The sequence below is a fragment of the Microchirus variegatus genome (genome assembly GCF_963457635.1).
Source record: "Microchirus variegatus genome assembly, chromosome: 13".
NCBI lineage: Eukaryota > Metazoa > Chordata > Actinopteri > Pleuronectiformes > Soleidae > Microchirus > Microchirus variegatus.
Genome location: NC_139814.1, coordinates 14,588,911 through 14,611,725, shown reverse-complemented (window position 1 = coordinate 14,611,725; position 22,815 = coordinate 14,588,911). Strand labels below are relative to the sequence as shown.

The 22,815-nt window shown below is 42.1% G+C and overlaps 4 protein-coding genes across 4 annotated transcripts; 1 reads left to right on the top strand and 3 right to left on the bottom strand.

Annotated features, from left to right (window-relative positions):
* Window positions 1-17: 17 nt before the first annotated feature.
* On the top strand, window positions 18-1,712 carry rbm48 (RNA binding motif protein 48; the record flags this gene model as incomplete). The annotated part of the gene is made up of 5 exons (XM_083900207.1): window positions 18-146; window positions 374-564; window positions 657-802; window positions 933-1,489; window positions 1,574-1,712. 5 exons carry the CDS (start codon window positions 18-20, stop codon window positions 1,634-1,636), a joined length of 1,086 nt encoding a protein of 361 aa, XP_083756333.1. The 3' UTR covers window positions 1,637-1,712.
* On the bottom strand, window positions 1,690-3,736 carry clxn (calaxin; the record flags this gene model as incomplete). The annotated part of the gene is made up of 6 exons (XM_083899507.1): window positions 1,690-1,740; window positions 1,834-1,938; window positions 2,017-2,168; window positions 2,275-2,379; window positions 3,401-3,559; window positions 3,661-3,736. 6 exons carry the CDS (start codon window positions 3,734-3,736, stop codon window positions 1,690-1,692), a joined length of 648 nt encoding a protein of 215 aa, XP_083755633.1.
* A 1,323-nt stretch (window positions 3,737-5,059) lies between these two features.
* Window positions 5,060-13,771, bottom strand: sytl1 (synaptotagmin-like 1). Its single transcript, XM_083899950.1, has 15 exons — window positions 13,666-13,771; window positions 11,957-12,113; window positions 11,437-11,588; window positions 11,234-11,336; window positions 11,096-11,141; window positions 10,977-11,013; window positions 10,852-10,892; window positions 9,954-10,070; window positions 9,589-9,755; window positions 9,372-9,474; window positions 9,079-9,240; window positions 8,455-8,533; window positions 8,236-8,335; window positions 7,243-7,448; window positions 5,060-5,216 (listed from the first exon to the last, which is right to left on the bottom strand). The coding sequence occupies exons 2-15, from the start codon at window positions 12,079-12,081 to the stop codon at window positions 5,074-5,076; spliced, it is 1,581 nt and encodes a 526-aa protein (XP_083756076.1). The 5' UTR covers window positions 12,082-12,113; window positions 13,666-13,771; the 3' UTR covers window positions 5,060-5,073.
* Window positions 13,772-16,512: 2,741 nt separating this feature from the next.
* cd164l2 (CD164 sialomucin-like 2) lies at window positions 16,513-18,159 on the bottom strand (the record flags this gene model as incomplete). Its single annotated transcript, XM_083899506.1, has 5 exons — window positions 16,513-16,667; window positions 16,902-16,943; window positions 17,038-17,130; window positions 17,598-17,684; window positions 18,081-18,159. The coding sequence occupies 5 exons, from the start codon at window positions 18,157-18,159 to the stop codon at window positions 16,513-16,515; spliced, it is 456 nt and encodes a 151-aa protein (XP_083755632.1).
* Window positions 18,160-22,815: the final 4,656 nt, after the last annotated feature.

The following is a 22,815-nucleotide window of genomic DNA, read 5'->3' as shown; positions in this document are numbered from 1 at the left end:
CAGTTACTTCCTGAAACATGGCGGCGCGCGGTGGTAATAGCTCAGGCTGTTGGGCATCTCCAGAGGTTTATAAACACCACGAACAGCGAAAAGTGTGCATTTCAAGACCAAAGTATAGAGAGGGGAGGAGAGCGAAAGCAGTTAAGGTAAGAGAATCATAATATCTGCATAACTAGAACTAAGAAAACAGACATTTAGAAATGCGTCACTCGAACAGTGTAAATAATCAGTATTTACAATGTCATTAACATCTTGGTTAGTAGTTTTGCTCTTACATCTCAGCCAAGTGTCACAAATGACAATACAGAAGATTTGACTTGAGTTCTAGGACATCAGAGCAAGTGTCACACATTGTAATGTGCTTTATCATCAGGTGTACACCATAAATTTGGAGTCTCATTACCTGATGGTGCAAGGAGTCCCAGCCATTGGAGTGATGACGGAGCTGATCCAGCTGTGTGCCCTGTATGGAGCTGTGCAGGAGTATCGACCTCTGGATGAGTATCCTGCTGAGGAGTTTACAGAGGTCTACCTTGTCAAGTTCCAGAAACTCACCAGTGCCAGGTTTGAGATCTGACTTCAACTTGTTTGTCACGCTGAAGTTGAAAATACCTGTTTTATATATATTTTGTTTTCTTTTAATCTTATTTTTTCAGAGCAGCCAAACGACATATGGATGAAAAGAGCTTTTATGGTGGTGTGCTGCACGTGTGCTACGTCCCAGAATATGAGAGTGTGGAAGACACCAGACTAAAACTGCTGGACCGAAGGAGATATGTCACGAGGACGGCTCGAAATAACGGTAAAATGAACTATCAATATAGGCGTACTAATAAATATGACAATGTGTAGGTACATACTGTAGTACATGTGTTTTGTTAGTTTTTACACTCTAGTCTTATGTTTTGTTTTGTTTTCTTCAAAATTTAAAGCGAGACTAAGGGAAGACAAAGATGGAAGAAATGAGGAGCCGTCAACATCAAACACAGCCACCACCTCGGAGAAGATCATCTTTCAACACGATGAAAGGCTTCGCAATAATGATATAGAAGAGATTTCAAACTCCAACCATTATTCAGACTTTCCTTTACTGCCATTACCTCCCCATGAACACCATTCTTTTGTTCCCAAAAATCAACATGGCACTATGCAGACAGAAGATAAAATGGGGACATTATACAATGCCGTAATCAACACAAAACAGCAGCCAGCACAGAAAAGCATTAGTCAAATCAGCTCAGACGGAGAAAAAAGCAGAGAACACAGACGGACTCCAAATCAAGTTTCTGCAGTCAGATTTATCCCACGGACGACTCGCTTGGAGAACAGGAAGCGCAAAATGGAAGACGGTGCGGGTCAGGCGTGGACTGAGTTGTCTGGAAAAAATGACCATTTGATTGGGCCAAAGCTGCCTGAACCACCTAAACTAGACATGGAGGATGATTCATTGAACACAACTGCCACGCTGATCAGGAACACAATGAAACAGGTGACTAATAATCTGAATCAGAAAAACATTGCTGTCATTCATTCTTTCATTCAAGTCGAACTAAGCCAGTGTCATGTTCCTCAGGTGGGGTCAGTTCCTGACGTCAAACCAGTGGAGAAAAAGATGAAGCCACGTCGTCGGATATGATCGCCTTAGCTCACTTTCCTGTGTTTTTTAATTGAACATTTATTCACTTTTTTTCATAGTTCCATCTTTTCCTGAAATACACGCTGCTCAAATGACGCTGTACTCTGAAAAGGAAGAAAATGTCAGATTAAGAACTTCAGTTTAAAATAAATGTATTTGTATTTCTCAACATCCGGTTTAATTTTGTGATTTTCTACCATTATGTCGGGGAGACAGTTTCCAAAAGCTTCAAGTAACAGGTTCTCGTCTTTCACTGCCTTTTCAAAGTCACTGAAAGACAGTCTGCCGTCGTGGTCATGGTCCTGACAGGAAGAGAAACAATATTGACTTTTCCTGTCGATCACAGTGTTAAAGTTGTAGAGCTGTAAGCAACCTCTTACCATCCTCTTGAGTGTGATCTCCACCAGATCTTTGATTCCCTCATCGGGATCTTCCTCAGTGGGTTGCCTGATGAGGCTGTTCTTCAGCATGTGGAACATTTCCTCCCTTGAAATGTAGTTGTCACTGTTCAAGTCGTACACCTGGAAGCAGTCTGAGGCACACACAAAGAGAGGAGTTATGTTGTGGACAATAAGGCATGAGGAGTCTGGTTTTTAATGTGCAGGTATTAAAACCCTGAATGAGTTCTGATAACTTACATTTTATTTTTTCATCCAAGGTCCCTCGGAGGAAAACGGACAGTCCTTCAACCCACTCTTTCAGACTCACAAAGCTGTCGTTGTCTCTGTCAAATGTCCTGAAGACTGTGGGATTGACAAAGTTATTGAACACTTATAATACTCTGCATCCAAAGTGCCGCTTGTTGCATTACAGCAGTGGTTTATTTTCATAGAATTGGGAGCTTACATTCCATTTAAATCAGGGGTCTCAAACTGGCGGCCCGGGGGCCACATGCGGCCCCCCAATCGATTACATGCAGCACCCCACTTAATATCATGTTATAATGAAAACATGACCGACGACCTCACCATCTTTTAAACACAGTGTGTAGCTGAGGCACAGCTGCCAGCGAGGTGATAGAATATATATATATATATGTTTGCTAGCAATGTTTTTATAACAGTAATAATAAGACAATACCATTATTAAATGTATCATATACAACATTCAATTACATATATAAATACGGTTGTTAGGGCCCGAGCCACGAATGGCAGTGGCCCGAAACGGCTCCTGGTACGAATTTTAATCACAGTTGTCCACACTATTATTTATGTAATTTAAAATAAATGTCTGTTTTTGATATTAATACATTCATTTTGCATCATAAATGTAATTTTAAATGTGTGATATTGTGAACAGTTGTTTTTTTTCCCCACTTTTTGTTCTCTTGACCACAATAGATGCACATTGGCCCCCAGGTCATTTGAGTTTGAGACCCCTGACTTAAATCAATCAAACTTCATTTGTAAAACACTATCGATACATACAACCAACACATTCAGCTCGTAAGTACAAAGACTACGGGACAGAAATTGCAAAAGGAGCTGAGAAAACACCAGGAAACGACAGAAGCAGTTAAAATAAATCAATACATTATTTGATTGTTCTGTAAAATAAAACTTGAGTCAGAAGCCTGTGTGTGTTTACCTTTGTCACCTCTTTAGGACCTTTTCTAATATAATAATATACATAAACACTAACCCTGTCAGGACCAGTGTGAAGCCTTGCTGCACCACAAATTTCCCTTTTGGGGATGATTCAATTACCTCACCAGTAGCCTGGCTAGGGTTCAGCATGAACTAGTTAAGGTTGTGTGAATACCTAAGTCCATGATCATGTCATCAGTCATGCCAAAGTTGTTGTGGAGGATGCTCCTGAACTTCTCCTTGTCCAGCCCATGCACTGCTCTCCCCGAGGCAGCACACTCACCCAGGAGCACGTTGAACTCTCGGATAAGACACTCGACCTCTGTTTTGTTAACTGTAAGAAAGATTGTCCTCTTTTGTTATGTAATATATTATAAAATATAACATACATATCATTGCATAAATAAACACAAGAGTAAATAAGTGAGTACTCACAGTGATCCACTTGTTTGGAAATGGTTTCTGCCAGAGTCTGGATTAACTTTCTGTTCAAAGACGACATGTCTGACATGTTTGAGACCAAAGCACGTCGGACTGGAAAAGAGCAATGTTGACATGCCGTCGCTATGGCAACCGCGTTGCGTCCAATCAGAGATTTCTGCGGTGTTCTGTTAGTTAGTTCTCAGGTTTTAGTGTATATTCCACGGATATTCACTAAGTGGCACATCGGCAAAATTCCATATTTAATGACTTAAATGTGACTCTAGAAACCAAATTGTACCATCACCCTTACACCACAGACGATCTATGTGTGTGCTGTCTCCCCCTAGTGGACCAGGAAAGTACTACTGGTGAGTGAGTGGTAATTTTAGAATGAAGCCCTTAATTTTCAAGTTGATTATATCCTTTAAATATTAAGAAAATATTCTAATGTATAATCAGAAGTAATTGTAAAAAAAAGTCTCAAGATTTAAATTATGTATTGTTCTGACATCTGACCCCTCTGGACCTCGCTGGGTTGCCATGATTTAGCAGTTTACTAAATCTAAATGTATATATATATATATATATATATATATATATATATATATATATATATATAAGTTGGCAGCAGCAATTTAGCAGCATTTATTTAGTCGACTGCACGTGAAAGAAAACCTTTTTTTAACAGACTTTATTTTGAAAAGCAAAAGACATTTTCTGGCTCATATGATAGATTGTACACTTAATAGATCTACTTTTGATAAATAAAGTGGAAGAGGGATGTAGTTTGACTAAATACACAGAGCAGGTACGAGGTCTGACCACATGGTGGGAGTCAGGTAACGCATCAATGAGAAAAGCAGAAACCATGTAACTGCAGGCATTCACAATGATATCCATTTACAGTAAATGGTACCTAAAAATCTATCAGAATAAGATTCTAATCTAATCTGATTCTATTCTAATTAAATGTAGTGAGGTAAATAAGACGACAGTCCTTCCTGACAAACTGTGATTTTGAAAATGATTGACACTGGCAGACAAATCTTGAAATAAATACAAAATAATTACAGTAAAATATGTGGTTATTAAATTCTAAAAAGGTAAACGCTATAATATTCTCCCTAATGAAGTATGAGAAAAATTAATCGAACCGACCTTGGGAAATAACATACAAATAAAAACATTTAAAATGCATTTGGCTTCAAAGTAAAACTATTTATGATCTACTCAAAACATTGCAATAATACGTGTGTGTGTGTGTGTGTGTGTGTGTGTGTGTGTGTGTGTGTGTGTGTGTGTGTGTGTGTGTGTGTGTAGAACAGAGCAGTGTATTACAGAGATGATAGAGGTTAAATGTGCTTTAGTGCTGAGTGTTCTTTCAGTCCAACCAGTCATTGAAACAACTTTGTACACCAAAATGCGTCACTCGGAGCGCTGGGCCAGGTTAGTTCTGATTGGTAGTGTGGTGTCAATCCACTGGTTTGGGTTCTCGATCATGGAGTTCCACGCCGTCACCTCCTGCTCTGTGGAGTCCATCCAGCAGACGGCGTCGCCGTAACTCTGACCTGAAGAGAACGATGCCTTTCTTAACGACGCCGTGCAAACAATCCCAGCAACTAACATGCACGTGCATTTCCTTATATAAGCACAACATAGTGACATACATTGAATGAATGAAGTGTTTATTTCGGGCATGACAGTTAATCAACATCTGCACACATCAACATTTTAAATTCATACACATGACCGAAAGGGAAAGCGGGAGAAGCAAAGCTTATCTAGTCCCGCCGCAGTAAATATTTATTTTTTTATTTTTTTATTTTTTTACTTTTCACCTTACAATGGATATATACTTGCAGTTGTTGTATTGCTTGATTTGTGAGAGCGACAGAGAGGGATTTCTATGCTCTTTAATGTGTTTTTAGAATAGTAAAAACTACACAAAACGGCAAAAACCTGGACTGGACTTAACAATGCCTGACCATTACACCAACAGAGACTGTAATGACGTATTTAAATACATATACAGTAGCTTTAACACTTTGTGGAAGACTTTCCTCAATATTTTGAAGTGTTTCTATGTGCATTTGAGCCCATTCATTGTGTAGAGCACTGACCTGGCTCTCAGTCTCTGTTCCAGTTCATCCCAAAGGTCTTTATATCAGGTATATTATGGCAAAGAATTGTAATGTAAATTGTGTTTTTAGTGTATTAACTAGTGCAGTTTTAGCAAGTTTTATCATACTTTATTGTACTGATTATGCTTTATATTTAACATTTGACAATTGTTAGTGTGTGTATAGTTTAGCTTGTAGTTATTATGTATATGTATGCATTTACATTTAATGTGTTATGTAATCATGTAGTTATGTGTTTTACTGTAGTTTTAACGTGTTTATTATAATGTTCATGTAAAAGCCCAACTAGGGACGAGAGGTGCAAACTAGTAATAGCTATAAACTCTATGGGCCCGATTTACTAAAGCTTTGCGTGTGCAAAAACGTGTGCAAAGTTGGATTACACATGCAAATTTGCGTCGATGCTGCTCTTTTAACAGGGCACAACGAGGATTGCACCTCTCAGACGGGCAAAATAGCACTCACAATCCATTTAGCGGTCTTGCCTTAATGAATATGCAACGTGGGGCGTTTACACGCAATTTAGCGCTTTCTATTTGGGATCTTAGTAAATCAGGCCCTATATGTACAGCACTATTGTATTCACTGGGACACAATCATGTTGGAAGCACAGTATTTAACACACCTGTGATACAATAGTGGTCTTTTACTTTTACTAATACCACTACAACATTGTTCCAGGCCGTGTGTTCACTAAACTAATTAATCATCTTCCTAGACACTCTATCATCGATTTGGTCCTGAGAGGACGCACAATCCCAACAACAGCCCAATGCAGCATACACTCTCATAGCCTAGACATGACCTCGCCCTGATAACATGTCCATCCAAAATGCCTGAAATGCCACCAGAACAAAACGCAGTGCAATGCAAAATACTGCAGTTAAAACACTCAGCAACACCACTGAAGCTTGAAAAAGGCTTTCAGACAAAGAGTGACAGCAGCATCCCTTCCTTACAGTTACACACAGTGTTATCTTTCACTAAACGGGAAGGAGCATCAGACTTATAATTAACCTGCCCGTTTTCACTGCTGCATAATTATGATGCCAGCCGAACACAAAATATAAAGTGCGTTTCTTACCTCACTATAGGTGTTCAGGTGATTTAAAAGAAGAGAAAAAAAAAGGTAATGTTCCTCTATTGTCAAGGGTTTCACTCTCTACTTCCAGCCGTGCTATTGTGTTATTCTAAGTGGCTGAAGGCTCTAAAGTGCTAAGCTCCACAGGATGTGATGTATTTCGTTATTTGCGAGAAACAGAAAAAAGAAACCGCCATTTATATTGGAAAGTAATCTGTGCTTCTTATCACCAGAAATGTCACCAAAAAACAAGATAAAGTCAGGTACGCAGAGGAGAATTCATTCCTTTTTTTCGCCAATCATACAATAGAATTTAAACATTAGAGCCACAATGTTTTTGCTTTTGTTAAAGTGAAGTATTAAAACTCTCACCAGTGCCACAGCTCAGCCGAACCCCTCCTAAGACCTGCCTCTTCAAGCTGTCACGTTGCCAGACCATCAGCTCAGCGCACGCCTCTCTCAGGTCACTGGTGTGGAAGCCGTCGTACACCATGGTGTGGTTGAAATTCGGGCTGATGGAGTTTTTTATCACACGCGTCTTCTGCCCGCTTTGTCGACTAGCGTCTGGAAGGATGTAACTTGTTGGGTAGAAATACATGATATAAATGAGGTGTGAGTTTCAATTCAGTCTCAAACTGGATCCGTTTCATTGTTAAAGGTGCATTAAGTAATAAATCCAAAGCAACAGGCCATAAAATCCTCCTAATGTGTCACAGAGACTCAGGAATAATGTTCATATAACAAACTGAACTCACCAACAACAACAGTACAGCCAAATATTTGCATTAAAAAAAATATTTTGCAGACTGCAAATCATGTTTATGTTTTGAAATCATGTTTTGGCATGTGGCGCCACCTACCACCGTCTACCAGTCATTGCAGTCAGTAGAGTCTCAGCTGCCGAGCAACCACAGGTTGCCAGTTACGTCAGAAAACGAAACCTAAAAGACCTCAGTATTTTGAATTTGAATGTAGTAACCGTTTTTGGCCACATTCTTACATATGGCGCCTTTAACATTTAGCATACAAGTTAAATGTAAATGCAAGTTACTTAAAATGGTCCAGTGTGTCAGAATGAGTGACATGTAATGGTCAAACAAACGCTCCTGTGCAGGGAACTAGGGTGGCCTTCACATCAGAGAATTCATTGTTTTTATTATTTGCATAAGGCTCATTCTAAGGCTATAAAAACCAAGAGATTATTGATTTTGAAGCAATCATACACTTTTTTTTTTTTTTACTACATTTCTGCCAAATAACGCTGCTAAATATTACACACTGGAGCTTTAAATGTTGCGCGAAATCCACTTTGGCGTCACTGACAAATGAGCGATGACGAGTAGTGATGGTGCAGAGCTGACACACCTTCTAACATATGAGTCGATAGCACCTCCTTTGTTGGACAGGAGACCATGAGCCTCCCGAAGCCAGATGTAAAGTTCCCCAGTCAGAGGAAGACCACAACCTTAACACACAACACACACACACACAAAGAACATGGAACAAACGTGGTGTATTAGGTGATTTTCATATTAGTGTATAGTAGTGCATATGTGCATCCATGACGTAATGTGTCCTGCTCACCCTCAGCTCCATTTGGCACGAACTTAATTGAGAGCATGACGGTCCCACGACTGCTAATGGAGTCTGGATTCAAATGAACCTGTGATGGTGGGGAGGAGGAGGAGGAGGAGAAGGAGGAGGAGGGAGAACAAGACGAGAGGCGGCAGCAGCAGAAGTGTGGAAGGGAGGAAAAGATTAGAGTTTGAGTTATATAATCCTTAGTTGATATTCACTGCATGTCTTTGTCTCCCTGCAGCTCTCTCCCAGACACTGAAGGCACTCCTCGGTGCAATCCTTTGTGTGTTTCACCAAGCTGCCAAACGTGCTGCTATACAAACACGCGGGTAGATGCAGACATTTTATAATAATCTGAATAATAATCTGGGAGAATTAAATGACGTGTGCTAATTTACGAGAGTCTTTTCCAAGTCTGATATCAACACTGACATCATGACCGTCTGCTGCTATTTCGAACTACCAAGCTGTGAATAACACATTTGTGCTGAACATTATGACGCTACTGTGATGTTATTATGTAAGTGTGAAGTCTGCACTTCAGCGATGCATTTATATGATATTTTTGGCTTTTCCTTTTTCCGATCTTTGGCCAGTGTCAGTCATTAAACATCTCCTCCTCCTTCTTACCCGTGGCTGCAGGTCCTGCCACAGTGGCTGAGCGCAGGTCCAGTCCCAGTGGCACAGAGGCAGCTCCACCTCACCCAGGAACACGTTCCTGCCGAGGGGTTCGGCGTGCCACACCGACAGGTTCAGTGTCCGACACCGCAGCTCGCTTATCTTCATTTTATACTACAGTAAAAGCATATCATTGGACAGTTAGACAGTTGTATTTATTTGAAGGACACAGGGGATGGGGAGGTAAAGGACATGTAGCTGATGGGGACAACCACTTTATGTCGTATGTAAAAAGAATGTCTCACTCGGAGTGTTTGATCATAGACCGGGTTAAACGTCTTCTTCTTCACTGAAGTTTTCTTCTTGCTGTGACTCGATTTGTCCGGCAAGAGATAGGTTTTAACGTATCTGTGGAACACACACACACACACACACACACACTCTGGCATGAAATGACTGGGTTTTGTCTGTAGGCATCGCTGCTGCTGCTGCTGCAGTATGCAGATTGACGCCATCACTCACGGGTCAGAGCGGTTCTTGCGCGCCGAAGCGATGTCCTCGCAGCGGTACACTTTGACGAGCAGCTCCTCCTTCTGGCTCTCGTAGACCAATGAGAACTGGATGCGGCCTCTCACCTCCACCGTGCCAAAATCCCCTGAGCTGAACAGACTCATCATGCTGCCGCCGAACTACAACACACGCACGACAAAGATCAGCACCGACGTCACCGTCCTCAGCTGAGTCATCTTGCATCACTGTAGGGGCCAGTTAATCAAATGGTGTGTGTGTGTGTGTGTGTGTGTGTGTGTGTGTGTGTGTGTGTGTGTGTGTGTGTGTGTGTGTGTGTGTGTGTGTGTGTGTGTGTGTGTGTGTGTGTGTGCACATACAGTGTGGCCTGAATACAGGCTGCTGTTGGAGCTGCTGGTTTTCACAGACGCGGGGTCCGGCTCCGTCAGGCAGCTGCTCAGAGAGTCAGTGTCCCCGTTGCAGTAGTCAAAGTCATCCTGAACACAGGATGAAGCATTACTACACTCTTAGAAATAAAAGTGCTAAGTAGAACCATATAAGGTTCTTCGGCTTGTCCTCATAGGAGAACCCTTTTTGGCTCCAGGTAGAATGTTTTTATAAAGGTTCCACCTGGAAACCTTTTGGAGACTTCCAACTACAACCCTTTTAAAAACCTTTATTCAGGAAAGGGGTTTTAAAGGGTTCTCTGGATCAAAATGGTTCTAACTGGAACCATTAGTGTTACCAAGATCCCTTGAAAAACTCCTTTCTTCGGGAAAGGGTTTTTCAGAAGCAAATGGTTCAAGGTAGAACCTCAGCCCTTGTAGAAGGACCCTTTTGGAACCCTTATTTCTAAGAGTGTACTCATCCTCTACTCAATGGTGACCATATATCATGACTAGGAATGGGACGATACCACTTTTTTGTGTCCGATACCGATATCACAAACTGGAGTATCTACCGATACCGATATTATTTTGATACATTTCATTTCAAAGACGTAATTCTCCAACTGGGTCACAAAAAGAGGAAATAAACAGCCCAAACATGACTCGGTTAGAATGTTATTCCAGTAACATTTTTGTCTGTCCACTGTCCGATTTTGACCAGTATCGGACCGATACCGACCGATACCGATTCCCATCCCTAATCATGACTATCACGACTAGTGCTGACTATACCTCACCTATAGAATATGCTGACTCTATGTCAAAGTGGAACAACTAGCTTGTTAAAAGCAGTGTTTATCTATTCATTAGTGATAAGTGTTATAATCACCTCAGCTTCCTCTGAGTAGCCAGTACTTCTCCTTTCGCAGTCTTTGAACAGAATGTTTATAATGTCAGTACAGAGGACAACATAGAGACACAAAGAGACGATGAGATAAAAAAGAATGTTGATACCTTTGGATGACGTGGAACCATTTGTATAATCAAGACCCTACAAGTGAAGATGATTTGTTAACGTATCGATGATTATTCAGGACAACGGTTGAATGTGTATAAATAAGAAACACACAGACCTGTATTAGGTGACTTTTTGTTCGAGGTTTTGTATTTTCTTGATTCCTGGCAACACAAGTAAGTCAGTGAATACAGGAAATGCAAAAAAACGAAAAATCCTGCAACAAGTAATGTGATTTACTTCTGCCCTCACTCACCCTTCATGCTTGTCCTTCAGTTTACTCTCTGCCTTAGATGAGCTGTCACTGTGCGGTGTCGCAATCTCTCCATTAAACAGTTCACTCAGGGATCCTTCTGTTACTATGGCAACAAGACACCCCACCGTCATTGGGACATCCTTACTATAACAACAGGGGGGGGGGGGAAACAGCCCCAGCAGGGTATTATCTGCAAAACTGACCTCTGCTCTTCGTCCTCCTGTGGCGCATGGACGCGTGGACAAGGTCACAGCCCGACTTGTGGGTGCAGTGGCGCTTGCCGCGCTCCTCGCTGAACCATTTCCCCGACAGGCTGCGCAGACGCAACGGGTCGGTCTCTGTCTGCTGGAGCACGCTACGGCGATAAAACAATCGGCAAACAGTCACACCTTCCTGTCTGAGAAAGTCACTGATGTCATGGAGATGAGTCAACATGTAAAAGACATCAAAACTTTACCTTACACATTTTTTTATGCTGTTTTCTTTTCTGACAGATTCATTAGACACTAAAACTGAAATTATTCATGAAGTATATACAAGGAATGCTCATGTTCACCTGCTCAGTATTAACTCAAATCACCACAGGAAATTAACCATTAACCAAATTAACCAGCCACCTTCCCCCCCCCCCCTCCTTTCATCACCCTTGAGTATGTTCATAACTGGACACTGTTGTCAAAGAAAAACGACCCTTACAAAGATACACCAACAATCACCTCTGACCTTACACGTCCATCGTCACAGCGACGCAGCGCCGAGTCGCGATCTAAGACCTGAAGGATAACGGACTTCTCCTGCTCCGTCAGGTGGCTCAGGTCAAGAAAAGAGTCGGCCTTGTGCCCCTCCATCCCTGGCAGAGAGGAACATATGACCACAAGCCCTAAACAAACACATAGAGACTTTTATTACTGCTAGTGTTTCATGTTTTTGTTATTCTGGGCCATCATTTCATTCTAATACATTTAAAAAGCATCAGAGTTAAATCTGGTGTAATACTGATACAAACGAGCTATATTTTTCTTGTTCTTAGATTGTTTGTTTTAAATACATCTCTGGACCTAAGGATGTAGAGTTCCTTCACATTCTGTGCTCTGTACCCTTTAATTATCCATTGGAGGAGGACGACGATTACGCAGTTGAGTTTGAAGAGGACACACGCTGTTCCAGGTGGACGTCACCTCCACACAAAAGGCTACAAAAGGGCTTTGAAACAAGTTTCTGTTTGACCGTTTAAGCTGCTCATATGACACCATACACCAGGGGTGTCAAACTCATTTTCACTGAGGACCACATCAGCATAATGGTTACCCTCAAAGGGCCAGATGTAACTGTCATACAGAATTAATGTAACTAAATGTAACCAAATATAATGTAAAATAAAGGTAACTACTCCGTAACATATTGATAAATACATTTCTGTATTCATTACTTATTCAATTTCACTCGTCGCATGACGCATATACAATGATACAATCCGATTTAGTGGCGGTGCCGTCACTTTACGGGTAACACGATCGCCATGCATTGTGGGAAATGTAGTTTATGGTCAACGCACGCCTTAAAGCAGCATAGATTTTAAAGAACAATTAATCACTCGCGGGCCACATAAAATGAGGTGGCGGGCCACATCTGGCCCCCGGGCCTTTTGTTTGACAGATGTGCCATACACCCATTCACTCACACTTGTCATACAGCTATCTATCTATGTTCCATATTCATCCCTTAACATGATCATAATTCATTTAAGTATTGTTTAAAATTATGTTTTCTTCTGAGTACAGTACATTTTCATTTTGGTAATCCGAAATAGATCATTTATTACTTTCTAAATATAGCAAAACGACTCCAAATAAATATTTGGTCTGTTTAACAGACAACACAATTCAAAATGATATGCGTTATTGTCCACACTGAGAGACTGGTGCATGTGATGTATTACCAAAATGGAGTAACAAAAAAAATCCTTCCATACAATGACATGTTTGTATTCAACAGACAACCCCGGAGGGTAGTTTACCTTTGAGTAATTAACGCATGCGCAAAGCAATTATCCTGTCGAAGCAGTTAGGGAGTCTGGCAAACAGGATCTCCTACAAATAGAGCACCACCTCACCTCCGAAAATAATCATACTGTATTGTTTTGAGTACATGTACAGTAGATCATGTCATTATTCAGTATCCTACTATTGAAAAATAAAAAATAAAACATTCACAATCAATACGAAATGAACCTGTTCTCGTCATTATTGACACAAAGGCTCTGCATAAGGAAACTAAACCAGGCCTGTGTTGCAATTCCCTCTCATCACGAGCAGCGCGAGAGAGTGAACACCTGTCAACTGTAAACTTCGCTAAAGATCAGACACTTTACAAACGTCAACTTGAGACAAAACACGGACATAAAAAAAACACACAGAAACTGAGGTCGTTACCTTATTTGACAGAATCCGTCAGCTCCATGTGAGGGAAGGAAAGTTTGGTGAGGGAGGAAAAAAAAAAAGTTGAGCTGAATGCAGTGGGACCTGTGTGTGTGTGTGTGTGTGTGTGTGTGTGTGTGGCTGAGTAAATGAAGTGAACACGCCCTCTAGAGACAGACAGCTGAGAGAGAGAGAGAAGGAGAGAGAGAGGTTTATCCCTAATCTTAACCTTAACCAGTTAATGTATAACCTTAACCTAACCACAGTTTCACTCACTTTAAATCTGATAATTATATAAACTAAATATTACACGTCTAATAAATTCTAACATCCATTCAGAGCCTCAAAAAGTAGATTCTGCCTCTATAGGACTCAGACTTTTGTTCCCATAAGGACTAATCAGTGTTAATACAACAATACAGGTGCTAAAGGGTTAACACAAATGAACACACACACACACACACACAAACACACACGGATGTTTTACCACCAACTGCTGGGTGGAGATGAAGTTGTAACTTTCCTTGTTATGGCCGTCCACACCTGCTAAACACACATTTGTCCCCACAGTGAAGCCACTGCTACTGCTGCACCTATCACCCTGCACACACACACACACGCACACACACACACACACACACACACACACACACATATAGACACTTCTCTGCTTGTTTTAAAGTGGACACTAGAGCTGTTGTAATGTGTGTGTGTGTGTGTGTTGGGGGGGGATTTCCTTTCCCTCACTGGAAAATGCAAATGTGTTTGTGTGAGTGCAGGGGGAAGCTTTAAAAAAAAAAAAATAATAAACACTGGACTGTATTCAGGCCTGTCTTTTGTCAAGAGCCTTGGAAGGCGGCCACAGTCGGCCCCCGGTTAGGAGGCTTTTTTGTGTGTGTTGTGTTGTGTTGTGTTGTGTGGGCTTATTCAAGCCTGCAGGTTCTGGCTCAGACAGCGACTGCTACAGCCGTCCTGCTGCTCCCTTAAAGGCCTCCACCGTCACTCTGTTCACGCTCCACGCTGGGAACCACAAGAGTCCCCGACGTCTGCGAAAGGCACCCGGACGAATTTGTGACGAGAAACTGTGAGATAAAGACATACTGTACAATCTCCTGCAGTGGTGAGCTGTCCTCGTTGGCACGCAAGGACTGACGCCACACACAAAAAACCTGAAATAGGTATTTATTGTATTCATCTAGTGCAACAGTTTCTAGACTATTTCATTCTCATGGCATCACAAAAAAAAAACAGCTCATAACCAACCACACGACAGTGTTAATGTGATTAAACGGGGTCTATTACATCAACCTATAAAAAAGACGCCAAGCTCCTCACAATTCAAAAACAAACACACACACACACAGTACAAAGCAGTGGAGTTCAGCATCTGCTACTTCTAATAAGTCTATAGATTATAACTAAACTCATATTATATCTTCCCATCTTTAAGGTCTGAAGACAAACACTTTCACTCAACATGGTGGTCCAACGGGTTAAAAGGGTTCATTCTGTAGTGATGTAAACAATTCATATATTGAGATGACAGCACAACACAATCATATTCAATGTCACTTAAATCTCACACACTGGACCTTTAAGATACATATAATTTCACTTAAATGCCAATTGACATAAAGAGGTACTCACACATTTGAGTTCTGCAGTTTAATTGTGTTTAGTTTTAGTGTTCTCCAGTCCAGTTTGACCTCCTGTCTCCTGTCTCTCCCATAATAACTGCACTGTTTACAGAGCCGCACAGGAACGGAGTACATTTACTTGAGTACAGTAAAGGTGCCATATGTAAGAATGTGGCCAAAAACTGTTAATACATTCAAATTATAAATACAGAGGTCTTTTAGGTTTCGTTTTCAGACGTAACTGGCAACCCGTGGTTGCTCGGCAGCTGAGACTCTACTGACTGCGATGATTGGTAGACGGCGGTAGGTGGCGCCACATGCCAAAACATGATTTCAAAACATAAACATGATTTGCAGTCTGCAAAATATTTTTTTTAATGCAAATATTTTGTCTGTACTGTTGTTATTGGTGAGTTCAGTTTGTTATATGAACATTATTCCTGAGTCTCTGTGACATATTAGGAGGATTTTATGGCCAGTTGCTTTAGATTTATTACATAATGCACCTTTAAGTGGACATCTGACTGTCATACTTTTACTTGTACTTGAGTAAAATTTAGCAAGGGGTATCTGTACTTTTACTCACGTAATGAAGCTGTGTACTCTGTCCGCCTCTGACTGTTTACACAACAGCTCATTCGATGAACGACATTGTTGTTTGTCTAACTGACGCTTCGCTAAATTTGCTTAGGCGGAGATGTGTGTTACAGTGAAACAATCAGAGTCTCTTTTTATTAGTTCCACTGTATGACTGTGTGAAATATAAATGTGGTGCTACACACTCGCACAAAACACAATACAGAGGGAAAATAAGAGCCCCTTGAAAAACACGACTAACCTGCAGGTGAACACGTGGGAACTAAAGCAAAGAAGGAAAAAAAAATGCAAGGGGCTCATGAACAAAAAAGAAAAAGTGGATGAGTCACTGCTCTGACGTCCTGTGTCCTCATCTGCTTTGTCCTTCACATGTCTTGACTTCACTGTGGCTGCTCTCTGTGCAGGAGACAGACAGAGACAGTTATTGTGGACACACAGACAGTCAGGGTGAGTGATAAGAGTGAAATCTGTCTGAGGAGATTGAAGGTGAATGGTCCATTGGCCTGCTGTTGCTCCCTTTTGCCACTAGAGGCTGCTATTGCACCTTCACATTCACTTATCCCCCCCAACATTTGGCAACATGCACATACTAAATTCCCTGCTCTCTGACACCTACATGCACATATACTCACATGGGGTCATAGTTGCTCTGCTCTTTGGATTTTAGAAAACGCATGGCGAAGAAGCCGCCGGCCTGCACACACAGCACGAGTATGATGCCTCCGATGAAACTGGACATGTCAAACTTGGCCTGGGAGAAGGTTGTGGATGATGTCTTGTCACCTAAAGGGAGAGAGGACACAGTGGCTGATGTTTCATTAAAGTGAGATCAGGTTATGAGGAGAGGAGAGGAGAACGTCATTTATGTATTATCTGAGAAAGTATTGATGGTGGAACATGAGCAAATGGTGTAAGGGGGAAAATTTTACTCAGACTTTGTGGGAATGAATAAATCTGTGACGCAAAAAGGAAAGGGGAGTGGTGTGACGACGGACGGAGATGCTGGATGTAATTTACCTGAGTCACCTTCCCCTCCTCCCTCGGCTCCAGTCTCTACCACTGAGGAATAAAGGAGCATGAAAAAGAGACGAGGATCACCGGGTTTGCACAGACGTGGAGAAGAGTGGCACTTTTCACTCAGAATCTTTTGTACCTGAGCACAATTCAGAAACTCTGGTCCAGCTGCAGTTCATAGACATGTCAGCCGAGTCGCCCCCGTCAACCACACACTGGCCTGTGCCATTATCTGAGGGGAGAAACAAGGGCATTTTAGTGTGTGTGTGTGTGTGTGTGTGCATGTGTAAGTGTCATGTGTGTGTTCCGAGCATGCTAAATAATTCAGTCATCTGGTGCAAACCAGGGAAGCTTATGTTACAGTAACTCTGATGATTGAATTACTGTCAGAGGTCAGCTGTGTGTGTGTGTGTGCGTGCGTGCGTGTGTGCATGTGTGTGTGTGTGTGTGTGTGTGTGTGTGTGTGTGTGTGTGTGTGTGTGTGTGTGTGTGTGTGTGTGTGTGTGTGTGTGTGTGTGTGTGTGTGTGTGTGTGTGTGTGGGGCTTTGTGAGGACCAAAAAGGGTTAGGTTAGGGTTAGGGTAAATGTTGGGGTTAGTCATTTACTTGTGGGACTATGATGTATCATCTCATTATGAATGAAGAGCAAATGTACATGTGTATGTGTATGTGTGTGTGTGTGTGTGTTTGTGTGTGTCACCATCTGGACAAAGCTTCCATACGCAGCCTGTCAGGTTGAGGACGGAGTCTCCGACACATAGGTCACATGACTCAGCTTGAGAGCAATCTGCAGGAGGTTAAAAACTGGCAGTCAATTGAGCGTGTCAGTCATTGCCAATTAAATGTTTCAATGCACAATTATCTTCCCACAGAAACACTGTAAAAGGTCACATTTACTGCCAGACATCACACACACTCATACAGTGTATCGGCTTTGGCAACAAAAAAGTAAGTGGGCAAATGACAGGATTGATGTCAAAGAAATCATTTACTCCTCATACTTTCACCTGTTTTTTTGGTTTTGTACGGAATACAGGAGAACAAAAGCATCGAACACAGCGAATTAGAGGAGATAAATTATAGTGGAAAGACTCAAACCAGGCTGTCGGAGGACAACAGCTGGTTTCCCACAAGACCAAAAAACACCCTGAAACAGCTGTTTAATAAGAGGACGCAGTCTTACCTGACTGAGAGTACACAGAGGGCACAGCTGCTAGAACCAGCAGTGCTGAGCACAGCACCTTCATCACTGACTGCTGCATCCTGACTTCCACAGAGCACCGACGCCGGCAAATGATGGCGATTTGAGTTTAGAGTTATCAACAACAACAAGAACAAAAAAATGTTTTCAATAGAGAATGTCTTTGGTATGTCCCCAGAACAGCATCCAATAGTGGCAAATGGACATATATGTCCAGACTGGGACACTGAGAGAGAACAAGAAAAGGACAGGAGGCACAGAGATCTGTGTAACATGAGCAACACCCAAACTTGGTTGCCTGGCAACCAATTGGCCCACCTCAACCCTCCTGAAATGCACACCTGTGTGGACAGACATGACACGTGTTTGTGTCAGCGGGCCGTGCATTCGCACCGATGTCCTTACAACAGCGAGTGTTTGTGTCCATTGATGCTTTTAAAACTTTCCATGATCGCACAGATGTTGAAACTGGGTTGAAAGCAGGGGCTGAGGACACTTCAAGATAAAAGGAAGTGTTTTACCCTTGAATATCTGTACCAAAGTGTATCCAGTACTTGGTGAGTTAGAAAAGGACAAAGTGGTGGACTCACTGACAGACCTCCATCCCAGGGACCTTTCAGTTACGAGCCCATTTCCTTTCCTCTTGTCCATGGGCTGCCACAAGACAAAAATAACATGTGGTGGGTGATCCACAAAAAAAAGTGTTAAAACAGCTCTCGGTATAAATGAGGTTGGCATGGGAACTGGGTCAGAACCCATGTGATCTAAATTGGCCTGGGCATCGGTTTTATCATCGCCTTCAAATGGGTCACTGGCAGTGCGGATCGGTGCTATTTTATCAGAGGAGAAGGTTTTTAATGCCCCAGTTTGAAGCAAGGTGTTATTTATCAGTGCTACGCTCGTGACGACGTGGCCCTGGGTCTGTCCCCTCCATTTGTGTACTGTGTAAAAGGTTTAGAACACCCCAATTTTTCCAGTTTTTAATTGAAATCCAAGCCATTCAATTCCAATGAATAGCTTGAAATGGTACAAAGGTAAGTAGTGAACTGCTAGAGGTTAAAAAAAAAGTAAGGTTACAAAAAATGAAAAGAAGCAAAGGTGTCAGTGAGTAGAGTTTCCTTCACCATCAAAAGGCATTCAGAAACTGGGAGAAACTCTGACAGGAAGAGGTCTGACAGAGCCAAAGCCACAACACAATCACAAGACAAGTTTCTGAGAGTCAACAGCTTGCGTGATAGGCGGCTCATCATCATCATCACCATCCTTTCACCTACTCGACGGCTTACAAAACTCCTGCGTGATGAACCAAAGATTTCAAACTTTGATTCATCGATCCATAACAATGTCTTCCAGACTTCAGTAGTCCATTGGTGGTGTTTCATGGCCCAGGCCAGCCTCTTCTTCTTGTTCTGACGTCTTAGCGATGGCTTTCTTGCTGCAACTCCACTGTTCAAACGTGCAACTCCAAGTCTTCTCTTCACAGTTGAAACTGAACTTGCTTACTACGAACACTATTAAGCTGTGCTTGAAGCTGTTGTCCTGTGAACCGCCTATCACTCAAGCTGTTGACTCTCAGAAACTTGTCTTGTGATTGTGTTGCGGCTTAGGGTCTGTCAGACCTCTTCCTGTCAGTTTCTCCCAGTTTCTGAGTGCCTTTTGATGGTGAAGGAAACTGTACTCACTGACACCTTGACTTTCTTCTTTTTGATTTGGTTAAACTTACCGGTTTATTTGTTTTAGCAGTTCACTACCTTTGCTTTGTACCATTTCAAGCTATTCATTGGACTTGAATGGCTTGGATTTCAATAAAAAAAATGGAAAAATTGGGGTGTTCTAAAACTTTTGACCGGTAGTGTAAGAAATTAGTATTTTTGTATAATCACTTTTACAGGAAAAGGAAAACGGCAGGCAGAGTATAGGGGAGTGGAGAAGGTGAGCGTTGGTGAGCATCCTTTCTATTCAAAGGTCATGTTTCGAGCTTTTTTCATTATTAAAACAAGATTTCCGATTGTTTCAGCTTTTTAAATGTGAATATTTTCTTCATTTCTCAAAGAAAACATTAAAAGTGAATCATTTTGGTTTGTGGACAAAACAAGTCAACATCAAGATCCACGTTTTCTGACATTTCATGGACCAAACGATTACTCCATTAATCATGAAAATAATCAACAGATTAATCGATTGTGAAAATATTGGTTAGTTGAAGCTCTATACAGGACACTCATAGTTTGAGAGCCCTGCTGTAAACCCACTTTGAAACAGTAATGTAATATTATTCAGTTGTCTCTGAAGTCTAAATCACTTAATTCTATTTCGTGAAAATGCTGACACCACCCCCCTCACTTAAGTTTATTTTGTAACAAAAGCACTGAGGGTGTCTTACTTTAACCAGGGTGTCATCACCTCCTGCTGCAGCTACGCCTCTGCACACACACACACACAAATATACAAAAACATCTACCAAAGAACTACTGGGTGCAGTACCATAAAATGTCTGCAGGTGGAACTCTAGAGCAAAAAGTGTGTGAAACAACAGGGCTGGAAAACTGTTTTTTGTACCAAATTGAGGACCTGTATAGCATGTTTACAACCTAAGGAAGTGATTTCAATGAAGACAAAGTGAGGACCGGCCAAAATGTCCTCACTTTGTAAAAATGACCTCACTTTGTTGGTTATAATCCCTGTGAGTCCAGCATCACGACACACTCTCCTTCACGCCGTGAACGTTTCACCATCACTCTCTCCCACTTCTTCGCTCCTCACTCCGACGCTTCTCATGTCGACTCCCACGTGCGCAGAGCGGCGCTTCTTCTCCCACACACGCAGTCTGCTCAGACAGCGAGGCTCTTCTTGTGTTGGTGTGACTGACGAGGAAATGTGTAAAATAACAAAGGGATATTCCGCAGTCCACGAGGACACGATTTCCTCCCAATGAAGATCACCAACGACTGAACGAGTGGATAAGATTGCGTTAAGAGCCTGTGGTGAGGAGACATGTTGGTATTAATGCAAATAAATGCATAATTACATGTTTGTGGTCCAACTGAACAACAGACTGGATACAAATACATATTAACTACAAATGAGTCACAGTTTAAAAAGTACACATGACCTAATGTTGTCAGAGGTAACATGTTTTGAGACATGAGGCAAACAAACAAACAAAAAAACTCACCTCCAAGTGTGTCAAGTGCTGCACTTCAGATTCTCTCGGTGACGTAGGAGAGGAAGTGTAACCTTATATGGCTCGAGCAGGACGACGCTCCCCTCAGACAGCAGAGCATCATTGATATGCGCGAGCACGTTCGCACCATCCTGCAGCGCCCACGCTCACTATCAAAGCGGGGAAGCCACGAATCCCCCCCACACCCCCTATACACCACCACCACCACCACCACCACCCACCCCACTGCTGCTGCTGTGTTACTGTAACACTCCTGTTTAAATCTGTTTACTGAACTCATGCAACAGGCAGATCGATGCATGACATGAAAGGAATAAGAAGAAGAAGTGTGATGTGTTGGCAACTATCAGACCGCACGTGCTTATCATAAATGGGTTTAAACTGTGGGTCATATTTGTGAGGGCTATAATGTATGTACAGTGCATACCCAGTTACACAAAAGTCGACTAAAGTCGACTAATGTGGAAAATCATCTTCGAACAACCAAATCCAGTCAAACCCAGTCCAGTCGTATCTTTAGAGCACATTCAGAAACAACACTTTTGGCTAAAAGTGCTGCACATTTAAACGATTTAATCCATAAAACACGAGCAAAAAAAACAACCATTGCTGTGTATTATTTGTTACCAAAAAATCAAATAATTTCATCATCATCATCATCATTTTCATAAAGCAACATTTTATACTGAATTCCAAAGTAAATGGGTGCGTTTTAAATTCAGACAGTGATTGGACGTATCTTATGTCCACCGTTATTGCTGCACATCTGTCCATTTGTGTGTAAAAATTGTGTGTGTAGACAGACAGTGTCCATTAGAAGAGTGTCAGTGATTCACACAGATGCTTTCGCTCTGCAGGAGAAACCCCCCCCCCCCACCCCACACACACACACACCCCGTGAGTCATCCTGATGCGTTTCAGCACCGTGGACAGCGCCTCTCCTGAGCTCAGTCCACATCCAATCCACAAAACCCACAGCTCGAAAAACCACATGAGACAATAAACAGTAAAACTGTGTATGGAAACCGGGAAGAGGATAGGAGGAGAGGGGGGGGGAGAGAGAGTAATGGTGGTTATTTAGTATAAGAAACAGGGGCAGCTAATAATGAGCCGCAGTGGGAGGGGCCACAGAGATGCCGCATTTTTCTGAATGAAATTACTCCACGTACATACCCACCTCCTGTCCGTGCCCGCATCCTCAGCGCCGGCTCCCGATTGGCGGAGGCTCCCAGTCGCTGACGTCAGACACACTCTCTTGTGGACGAGCCCGCGCGCAGGAGCATCCATTCTGCCTCCTATAAGCGCACAGAGGAGACTGGAGGAGAGAGAGAGATGCAAAGAGGACAGAGGCCGGACGAGAGTTTGATGAAGACGGGATCACGCAGCAGCGAATTCAACAAAAAGGACTGTCCTACAATTTAAACTGGCTCCGGCCATCGCAGCGGACAGCATCGCCTCTTTTACATCACTGTGTTTGGATTTTTTTAAGAGAGCAACTGTTAAAGTCGTTCAAATACATCACGGGATCGCGTT

What these genes read in the sequence shown, in the direction of transcription:
- sytl1 (XM_083899950.1), bottom strand. Translation starts at nt 12,081, where the DNA reads ATGGAGGGGCACAAGGCCGACTCTTTTCTTGACCTGAGCCACCTGACG. An exon ending in CGTGCCAAATGGAGCTGAGG is followed by an intron (nt 8,336 to 8,454) that starts GTGAGCAGGACA and finishes TTGTGTGTTAAG; the next exon opens with GTTGTGGTCTTCCTCTGACT. An exon ending in ATCGACTCATATGTTAGAAG is followed by an intron (nt 7,449 to 8,235) that starts GTGTGTCAGCTC and finishes CTACCCAACAAG; the next exon opens with TTACATCCTTCCAGACGCTA.